The following is an 11478-nucleotide window of genomic DNA, read 5'->3' as shown; positions in this document are numbered from 1 at the left end:
CCTTAGAGTCTCAAACCATTAGAATTGTGACAAATGACTATCTTGCCCTTGTTGGACTTTTATATATAAATTTTACGTGAAAGGACCGTATTATCCTTGGATGATTTTTGGATCGGGCAAGGACTTGTTTAATGATCCGGATCCGGTAGATTTGGGTCGTTACAATACTTACATAGACTATTTTAACTCATTAATTTCATTGAAGGAATTTATATTCATTTAATAGAGTGGATAAGTTCAAACATGATTCTCATTTATTATATTAAAAGGGATAGAAATTCTTCAATTAGACAAATAGGTTTGAGATTTTGGTGCAGCAATTATTTTCCACCAACTATTTTAACCTATAGGTCTAATTAAAGGGATTTCTATCCATTTGATGAAGTGGATAAGCTCAAACATGGATCCCTTTCATTACATAAAAGGAATAGAAACCTTTCAATTAGACAAAATAAATTTGAAATTTCCGTGCAGCAATTATTTTCCATAATCTAATTACATATTTTTATTGAGAATGATCAAAATTATAAGATCTCCCGTTAACTACTCACCATTTAGTGGAGTTTTATTTTTGAGATTCCAATTTGTATTGGCGAGTGTAATTGCTGATGTAAGCGGGGGTGGTACACAATAATCTTTTCTGAAATAATAATTGTTGCCTTTCGAAAATAAATAAATAACTGAATAATTTAGACTCTTTTATAAAAGTACCACTTTGTCCTGGTGCTCGAAAGAACTTTGTAAAAGTGTTTTCAATTGTTTATTTCCCATGACAGGTCGCACCAAGCAATTTACAGAACATTGAGGCAATATATACCAATTCGTTTCCATTACATTCTCTACAAAATTGTTCTCTCTTGTTCTTGACAGTGAATCATCATTTAATCTAAACATGAAAATTTTCCATTCCACGCAGTTTCTATAGATTTACGCTTTAGATAATCCCAACTCCCGAGCCTATTTGCAAATGAAAGCTAGCATAATATTAGAGAGCCAAACACACTCATAAGAGAGTGTCCTACTTTAGCACAACGCCATAAGAGGAGTATACGGCAAAAAGGGTGTTGATTGATGACATCTGCTCATAGTCTTGGCTGCAAGACACTCCTGCAAACCACTCCTGCTAGACTGAACAACGTTGCTGCTCCGATTCCCAATCAGCTTATTTGAGAGTTGGGACACCGCAAACTCCATGCTTAACCTTTCACCAAGCTAATGGCAAAAGTACAATAATTCAGCAGCTGCTCATACAATCAAAATGGCATATATATATATATATATATATATATATATATACAGAAATCCAAGATATGAGGCTCAATACAAATACTTACTGAATCCCTGAATTTTGAAAACAGATCAGAGAGGTTCGATGGGAAAAAAGAATTTAATCCCTCTTCTAGATGACAACCGGCCCTCAATGATAACCTGGAACATTTTCTCAGCTGCTCCACAGCAAATGGATTGAACATAACAATCTCATCTATCCGATTCAGTAACTAAAATCTAAATTTTTTTCCTTCCTGCCATATAACCAGAGAAAGCAATAACCATGAAGAAAGAAAACAGCATTGGAAGAAGAACCTCAATTAGTGAGGCAAAAATACCTCACATTCAGGGAAAAGAAAGTAACAAGTACAAATAGGAAAGCTTTGTCAAGTAAAACTCATTTTGGCAATTGAGACAAATATTTTGAAAACAGAAATTTATAGATTAACCACTTTCAAAACGTGACATTAACATTCTAATTGTTTATGGTATCCTGCTAAATTTATATATTAGACTTGACATCCATGAATGCTTCGAGTGGTGGTTATATGCAAGTACATTTTTTTTAAAGCGCACCTGGACAAGTACATACTTGTCAAGGGGGACACATATAGGCACATGTACTATCCGTGCATATAAATATGTATTTAGGTGCATGTATCATCATAAAAAGATGTATATGTTCATATAGATGTTTAAAGAAATATATATATGAATTTGAATATGAATTTTATAGGAACCTGTATAGGTATGGTATATAGGTACAGGAAAAGCGTTCATAGATATGTGTGTGTATGACATATGACATATAAAGGCAAATAATGTCGGGTAATTGATACAGCTATATAGGCGCATATAAACTGTATTTTTGAAAACATAGATCCATATAGGTGTATATGGGTGCATAGGTATGTGCGTGTATACATGATGCACACACACATATATAAATAGATAAAAATATTCATACATGCCTATAAAACACATGTTTAGAACATATAGTATGGTAGTGGGGTCAAACCAGGAAGAGTATTCTTTTGCTTTACAAAAGCAAAACGCTTTTGTCCCTTTCTTCCTTTGTTAGGTGAAAAAAATGTTTTTTTGGTCTTTATAAACTCTATTTTATTTCTTTATTTATATATGAATATATATTTTTATCAATGGATATTAGCCTGGATGGTATGATCTCTTCTCTTCAAATGGAAGGTTGAATTTTTGAGTACTGCTAGGAGCAACATTGTGGGCGTGCGTGCATTGGGGGAGAAGTATTTTTTAGCATATATACAAAATCGTAGGTGCAGATGTATATAAATGCATATATAGGCACATAGATGCCTATATTTACATGCATCATCATATAAGTGTAGTAGTAGGGATTACAATCTTTATTCTTTGTGCCTACGAAGCATTGTGTACTTCGTTGCCAAAAAAAAAACACAGCGTGGTGGTAGGGATGTATCATATATAGCATGGTATTATAGGCCTCTTTATACATGTATATCTCGTATATCTCATATTATTGTATTATGATGAGGGAAAACCATGATAAATTAAGTAAAACATTCTATTACCATACAGTACACAACACTATAAATTCAAATGAAAATTCAGCCAATATATATATATATATATATATATATATATATATATAAAAAGGGCTAGCACAATCAATGCGGGATCTGGGGAGGGTCAGATATATGCAGACTTAGTCTGGAAGGTATGATCTCTCATCCCATATGGGAGAGGTTGATTTTTCGAGCCCTGCTAGGGGCAACAATGCTGGCATGTGTGCTTTTGCTTGAAGTTTCAAAAATAAAATTAAAAAACAGTATTTTTAGCATATAGATCCGTGTATGCATATATGGGTGAAAATGGCTCATCTGCATTCATACATATACATAATCGTAGGTGCAAATGCATATATAGGCACATATATGTAAATATATGCCTATATATACATTATCATCATATAAGTATGGCAGTAGGGATTACAATCTCTATTCTTTGTGCCTAAGAAGCATTGTGTACTTTGTTTGAAAAAAAAATAATAATAATAGGAAGTTGGTAGGGATGTATCATATATAATGTATAGCATGGTAGTTTGGAACCTGGGGTCGAATATGAATTAATTAAGTAAAGAAACGCATTTTTTAGTAAATAGAACATATACACATACATAGGTCATACGGTATATATATCCGCGTTCATGACATTATAAACAACCTGCACAGAGATGTATAGAAGCATGCATAGGATCACATATGTACATATAGGCCTCTATACACACATGTATATCTCATACATAGTATTATAATGAGGTAAAACCATGACAAATTACGTAAAGGAATCTATTACTAGACAGTTCAAAACAAAATAAATTGAAATGCAAATTCAACTATTATATAAATATATATATAAAGGGCTAGCACAAGAGCCAATGCAGTGTTTGGAGAGGGTCAAATGTATGCAGCCTTACCTCCAGGTCACACTGGAACAGCCTTACCGTTGCGCTAAGGCCAACCCTCATTTTACATATATATATATATATCCAGAAGTTCAACTTGTTATTGACCCCATCTTCTTCAGAAATAACTTGAGCAGCATGTCCGACAAGACTAGCAAGTATTCGCTTATTTCCCAAATCCGACGTAATAATAACGATAGTGTTACATAAATCAACAATGCATCCGCTTATGTACCAAGCACTGAAAGTAGAGCACGTACCGAAAACAGACATTTGGGCTTTTTCAATCTGATCAACAAGGAGAACACGGTATGGCTTCATCTTGATGGCCTCAAGGAGCCCCAAACCATGTTGCTCATGGCTATGATGCCTAAAATGCCACAAAGTACTGGTTATATTATACATAAGGAATAATAATAACAGAGGTGTATATAATTAAAAAGGAATCAATATAATAAACATGAATAAACAACGCCAATTTCACGCACAATGGCAGGTCCAAAGATCCACCCATCAGCTGAAAAAATGAATCAGGATCACTATATTCTTGCATGTTGATTTCAGTCACCATCTGTGCCTCGTCATCAGTACCAAAGAGCTCAGCAAGACCTTTTACGAGATCTGCTTTACCAACACATGTGAGACCCAAGAATAGAAAAGACTTGACAGGATGATGCGGCAAACTATGAGGTGCATCAATAGAGCTCCATACAGCCTCTGCTACAACATCAATTGCCTGATATTTTCCCTCCAAATTACCATATAATATTGTTCGAAGACCCTCCAACCTACCGCTAGCCCTTTCACCACCCTGCTCTCTATAACTAGATTCTGCTTCTTCATTCAAGAAATTCACTGGTGCCTAAGAAATATATTGGCAAAAGATCAATGAGAAGTAAAATTCAATTAAATCCATTCATTCATTGATGAAAAAGAAGATAAGATGAAGATATCTACCAATTTATCATCATTGCACACTAAGTTGTTTTTAGCTGTATTTATGAGACCATCCACCTTATCACCCAAATGACGAACTGCCAGAGTAATATCATTTGGATCGGCTCTATTTTGTGAATCCAGTGTAGTTATCAATTCAAGGTATGCTTTCCATAAAGTGTAAAAATTGTTGACATATTCCTTCTCTTTCAAGTACACACGTCTCAATTCTTTTAAAGATTCTTTGAACCGGCTGGAAATATCATCGCCCAATGGAAATCTTCTGTTCTCCTTTCTGTAAGACAACTCATCCGTTCCCGTAAGGGAATCAATATAAATTGTTGAGTTAGCATTTATTTTGTTCTCAGATACCATCTCAGAAAGCACAGGATCAACATTCTTCTCTAGCCAAATCTTCAAACCTTCTACGCCTAACTGTTACAAAATTAGAAGCTAGTAAACCTGTCCATTAGGTTAAAAATCTACAGAGAGTAAGGAGTTGTGGAAAGAAGTGATCGATGGTAATGAGTTATAATTCTAGCATGCTTGTATTGCAATGCTACGACGGGCAGAGATTTTAAATTGATGAAGAAAATGCAGGTGAGAAAAACAATCAAATATGAATGTTAACAGAAAAAAACAGAAGGCAAGAAACTAATTTTATTAAAGAAAACGTTAAGAAAACAATTCACTTGGTAAGTTAGAGGAAGCCAAAAAAAGAAGTTGCAAACAAGATGCGTAGCACTTCTTGAAATTGTCTACTTATAGTCACAGGTAGCAAATCCTATTGGAACATAATTTTCCTGTTTCTGGGGCAACGGAGGTTGTCCCCACAGCCTTCAGGGGTTGAATTATGTGCTTCAGATACCCATATTCACCCCCAAAACAAATCATCTTTCAACAGATATCTGCTTAGGAGCAGATGAGAAAACAGAAAAGAGCCAAAAGAAACAAAATGAAAAGAAAACTGTAAGTAATTGGGTAACAATTTACTTTATGAAGTACGAACAAGGGGAAACAGATGAGGAGTGGACTTAAATCAAGGAACAAAAAGATGAAGGGAGATATAGTCTACGAAGAGAAATAATAGCCACTAATTCCATTGTGGTTTCTTTGCTTCTCCTTGATTCCTTGTAAGATTGATCACATGCACAATTGTTTTACTAGTATGAATTCATTGGTACATAATCATTTGACCTCTTAAAATCTTGTTGGAAAAAATAAAAATGGTTCCCCTAGTTAATCTTCAATTAAAATTACAAATTCATTCAATACCTTTTTCATGGAGAAAATTATTACCTAACTTTTACAATATTTGGCTCCCATTTTATACTTAGGCTCCATTTGTTTGGATGTAAAATATTTTTTTATATTTTGATGTTGGTTGTCATAAAATTTTCAAAAGAAAAAAAAAATTGAAATCTTACAAAAATAATTTACTCATCAATTTTCGACAAGTTATTTTATACGCCCTGCCCAATGAACTCGACCTCAACCTCAAATAGACCTTTGCCAAAAATCGAAAAAGTACAAATAAAAATATATATTACCTAAAAAAGGCTCCGAAAAAAATATTTAACGCCGAAACAAACAGAGCCTTAATTGACAGGAATTCAAAAGATATATATACATATATGTGGGTACATATATATGTATAAATACAGATGCATGAACACCACATGAAAATCCAACAGTGATAACTAAACTGGACTGTCAAATATGCCAAAGCAATCAAATCCTTGGTTTAGCCCAAAGACACAAAAGCATGCACCCTATAATAAAGTAGAGCCACAATGATGCATCTCAGGATGTCTTTTGCATAACAAACAAATAGCAATAGAGAACACTAAGCTCTTCCACTGTAAGCTAATGTTCTTTTAACCAAAACTATCAAGATCCACTGAATTTGGAAGGAACAAGACCCCAAGCAGGATTACCAAGCATAGTTTTGCTTAAGGTAGTTCATCTTAGGTCAAATCAAAGGATTGCAAGACTATATCCTTTAACCGAAATATCAACATTCACAAGAAGGAGATTAAATAAAAAGATACTTACTGTTAAACAAGAAGACTTAAAAATGATACTTCTTAATGTAGCATGCGATGGGTAAACAATGAGATCATATTTCCCTATGTGATATGCTCTTTCCCTAATCTTAATCCTCGCAATTGCATTGAGATGTGGCAGGGAAAGGCTATTGAAAACGATAACATCATCCAAAAGTTCAAGCAATTCACCTTTGAACCTCTTTTTTGCCTGCAAAAGATGCAGCACAAAGTTAGTCACCACGTGTAGTTAAGGCTAAAAAAAGAAAAAAGAAAAGACCACGAGAAAATAAGTAGGAAGCTCCTAATACCAAGCATACATTTACAATAAAACTGACCAATCTCACAGTGTCACTCTTCCTACCACATCTTACCTCTCCGAGAACAGGGAGGCAACCACAAGCACGTTCCCCTTTCCAAATAGCATGAACATAGAACCCATACATGGTACAAGTTGTGCAACTTGGAACCTTCTCCAAACAATTGCAGAGCCAATGCTGGAATAAACCCTTTCCAACATCTGAAGTCATGATAACCAATGATTTGGTGAAGTCAACTTCATTTCCCTGTCTGTCTATTAGACTACCATGTCTCAAGATGTCAAGAAGAATGTCAATGGCATAGTTATTGACCTTGTCAACATTGTCAAACAAAAGAACACAAAAAGGCCTATTATTAACAGCCTCTATAAGCTTCCCACCCACCCCATGCCCCTCAAGGTTGTATCCACTGAAAACAATAAAAACAAAAAATAAAGCAATATAATTGTATAGAAGTAAACAGATCAGTCAGCACAGAGAACATTACCTGGAGCGAATACCAAGAATGCATGAGTCACATCCAACGGAATGTAAATCCCTGTATTCTGACATGTCGAATCTTATCACTGCGTCTCTGCTGTCAAACATGTGCCACACAAGTTCGCCAACAAGCGCTTTTGACCTGCTATGACAAGGACCCAGGAAGAGAAATGATCCAATGGGACGGCGCCTACTTCCATCATGCCTAGACATCAACAAAACACTGGAGATTTTTTCAATAACATGATTATGTTCAACCAACAGTTCACTCGGATCGTGTTAAAGTGTCACCAATGGTGGCTTATAATTAAACAGAATCCAAGAAACAGGAACGCCAGTCACAAGGCTTGCTACCTACACAGAAGACATGGTAAAACCAAAATTTATCACAATTATATCATAACATTAGGAAACCACGCAAAGCCTAGACAACCCAAGGCCTACGCTGAAATGGACCAAAGCATATGCACCTCTGCAATCCTACGTAAATGAACAGTTAAGGCGAACTTGAAGTTTTCACTAGTTGATTGAAAGAGTTTAGTCATAGTGTCACAATTTTTTAAACTCTTCAGAAGAGGGAACCATCTCCTGCGCTGATTCTAAATCCAGATGTTGCAGTAGCTCCATATGCACCTGTTTCAACATGCAAATCTCCACAAACCTTTGTCTTGCTGTCTCCTGAAACTGCTTCCACTGCTTCAAATATCTATCCCATATCACTTCTGCATATTTATTTTCTATCTCCAGCTGAAGCAGAGTCATGCATATAAAATCAATTATATTAACTAGAGTTTGCTTACGCTTAATTTCTAAGAAATGAGGGGTAACGTTCGGAAAAAATGACAGCTAGCATGTACTTACATAGAATAAAAATTTGGCTGGTATGATCCTTCTCTTTTTTAATTTCATTCAATTCAACACGTGAGCGATAGAGCATATATCCAAATTTATCCAAACAAGTCTCCTTCGCATCGACACTTGTGACAAGCTTATGTCTCAGTCTCTCACAGGCTTTTTCCAGCACCTCAAGTGCCTTCTTTTGTAGGATCACCACTTGGTTATTATCAACTCCTCCTCCTCCTCCATTGGACAATAAAGCTGAACGACGATGAGGAGGATGAGTAAGAAGACGAGAAGGAGGAAGAGCAGGAGGAGGAGAAGAAGACAATGATGAGAATCAATGTTAGCCCACTCAAAATCAGAGCACCTCCTAGCTATGCTGTATGCTTGCACCACAGCTCACATCAATGTGGACACCATACTTCCTCTCTAACTTCACCATGTCTTCAGATTTAATCTTGTTTACAAGTCGCTCCATCGTACCTTCCATTTCAACTATGGTCGACATCTACAATAAAAATTCCATGCCAAAAACATAACTTAAAGTCAGACTTGTTACATCAAAAGGACTAAACTTTCAGTTTGATCATTACGAATGATGTTTTCTTTCTCTTAATTGAGTTGTTAACATGGTTCTCTAAATGCCAGCCAGAAGCAGATCAATTGAAGTCTCAGACGCGTCACAACAAAAGAACTACAATTTAAGTTAAACCAGGGTGAACGAATTTTCTTGTATCTTAATTGAGTTGTTAAGATGGTTCTCTACATGCCATAAGCAGATAAATTGAAGTCAGACTCAGTACAACATAAACCAAAATTTCAGTTTGACCACTATGAATGAAAAAGTCCAATTTTCTTAGTTTAGTTGTTAAACTTGTTAAGATAGTCCTCTACATTGCATACATATACACCAAACACAAGTAATTAGACTTCAGAATGTCCCAACACCATAGATTTCTTCTCCTATTCAAAATATGAGGGCATATAAATCAGAGAGAAAAAAATACTAATGTTATGTTTGGTGGCCCCGAATTTGTGGTTTGAATTTGAAATCAGAGAAAATTTAGTACAAATTTTGAACTATACTTCCTCCTATCCCAAATCCAAGGCACGGATTCGCTGCTCCCAAGCATAACGAACTCCATTGTATTCAATTAGGAAACATAGTAAGTAAGATGTGAGCGTATAACATATAGAAAGGGATAGGCCCGCAGACTTACATTCACGTGAAGAGGTGGTTTTTAATTTTGAACTCGTGCCCTCTAGGTCTGAACAACTTATTAGAGTGTATATAAATCAAATATAACATTAGAATGAACTAACTGTTCAATAGAGTTTCTACTGGAAATACTCTGAGACTCAGCACAATCAGAAAACGACGTAGAAACCCTAATATCTAAATAAGTACCAGAGACGATGCTGGATAAGAATTACCGATTCGGTGTCCAATGGAGCTGCAGCTATTGGCATTCTTTCGTGAGCCTATAGTCTATGCAGTTCGGTACAGTATCAAATGCGCCGTGTGTATATATATATATATATAACGTTTCTTGCAGAGCCTTCCTTTCTCAGAACTCGATTTGAGGACTGGTCTGGACTTCTCTAGTCTAGTGATCAATATAAAAAAAACACAAATGGTGGACGATCATGATTTGAGAGCGTCTAGACTTCTCTAGTCTAGTGATCAATATAAAAAAAAAACAAATGGTGGACGATCATGATATAGTTGGAGATTAAGAACTAATATCGGGCTCTGATACTTATAAAAATTACATATAAATGGAGTCAAAGTTCCATATTTACTTAGAGGCTGAGTCAAAGTTTCATATTTCTCTCAAATGGATTGCTGAGGTGGCACATAGTTTTTTACTGTTTAGAAATTGTGGTGCCTAAAATACCCTTTCGCGAAGGTATTACTTTTTCTTCGAAGGTACTACTTTTTTGAACTGAAGGTACTACTTTTTAGCGTCCAGGTACTATGTTTTTTAAACACCCGCGAAGATACTACTTTTTCTCCGAAGGTACTACTTTTTTGAACGGAAGGCACTACTTTTTTAAACTGAACGTACTACTTTTTTATTAGGAAAGGGCATTTTAGGCACCATAATTTTCTAAACAGTAAAAAATCATGTGCCACCTCAACAATCCATTTTAGAGAAATATGAAATTTTGACTCAGTATCTAAGTAAATATGGAACGTCCTCCGTCCATTTATATGTAATTTTCCCTAATTATAATGGGAGCATGTTTTATCAAAAGTGATATTTTGTCGATATATTTTATAATTATAAATAAGGCAACTTTTCATAAAATTCTCTTACTAAAAAAAACTTCGCAAATAATTGGTCATTACTAAGATAATATAACAAATTAAAATGCATGGGAATTCTATTTGAGAAAATTATCACGAAGGTGTTCTCATTGGTTTACCTATATTTAAATAAGATCGTTATAAAATCTTACAATGAATAAAGGATCAGTTTAGGTGTTGTCATTGATCTATCAATATTCGAATAAGATAACATAACGGAATTTTATATGGTCTAAGTAAATTATAAAATAATATTAAAAAAAAAACATAACAAATTGAACGATGTTGTTATTTATCATTATTACTATTCTTATCTTAATTTCATATAATTAATATTATTATTTGTTTTTTTAATTTTTTTTATACTACATATCATTTTACATTCTTTATTTAACTTTATTAGAATCAATTTTAATAACTGAATTCTACTTTACTTTTATGGATCTTCTCACTTTTCTAATTTTTATTTTCATTAGCAAGAAATTTAATACATCATTCATATATTCATTTGTTGTCTTTTTAGGACTCAAAGTCTACCATCTCTACTTTAGCAGGGAGAACGTAGGCCCTCTCATTTTCTTATTACATTTGACTGATTTATGTGAGTTAAAATTAATGTTTTCAATATTCTTAAAGTCGTGATAAAATAGTCTTTAGACTCTTTACTCACATAATATTAGATACGAACTTCCTATCATTTATTCAAATAATTTTGATTTTAATTTTATTTGAGTAATGCTTTTAATGTCTAAACACACTAACTCTTCAATAAATTGAAATAAATATTAAATAATTCATTTGATTTTTACGGATATA

At 34.3% G+C, this 11478-nt stretch overlaps 1 protein-coding gene across 5 annotated transcripts; it reads right to left on the bottom strand.

Moving 5' to 3' along the window:
- Positions 1–700: 700 nt before the first annotated feature.
- LOC132308083 (chaperone protein ClpB1-like) lies at positions 701–10044 on the bottom strand. 5 transcript variants are annotated; one of them, XM_059806059.1, is made up of 11 exons: positions 9786–10044; positions 8373–8859; positions 7982–8258; positions 7519–7865; positions 7086–7440; positions 6722–6922; positions 4688–5101; positions 4219–4592; positions 3743–4100; positions 1335–1523; positions 701–1212 (listed from the first exon to the last, which is right to left on the bottom strand). In XM_059806059.1, exons 4-10 carry the CDS (start codon positions 7722–7724, stop codon positions 1500–1502), a joined length of 1932 nt encoding a protein of 643 aa, XP_059662042.1. In that variant the 5' UTR covers positions 7725–7865; positions 7982–8258; positions 8373–8859; positions 9786–10044; the 3' UTR covers positions 701–1212; positions 1335–1499. The 5 variants fall into 5 exon arrangements, with proteins under 5 accessions (XP_059662042.1, XP_059662059.1, XP_059662050.1 ...); XM_059806076.1 differs by having other exon boundaries at positions 3991–4100; XM_059806067.1 differs by having other exon boundaries at positions 7519–8258.
- Positions 10045–11478: the final 1434 nt, after the last annotated feature.

The sequence above is a fragment of the Cornus florida genome, unplaced genomic scaffold, assembly GCF_030987335.1.
Source record: "Cornus florida cultivar Cherokee Brave unplaced genomic scaffold, ASM3098733v1 CherokeeBrave_3.0.0_Hap2_Chr01, whole genome shotgun sequence".
NCBI classification, from domain to species: Eukaryota; Viridiplantae; Streptophyta; class Magnoliopsida; order Cornales; family Cornaceae; genus Cornus; species Cornus florida.
Note: the sequence above shows the minus strand (reverse complement) of the source record. Positions and strands in the feature narration are given on the sequence as shown.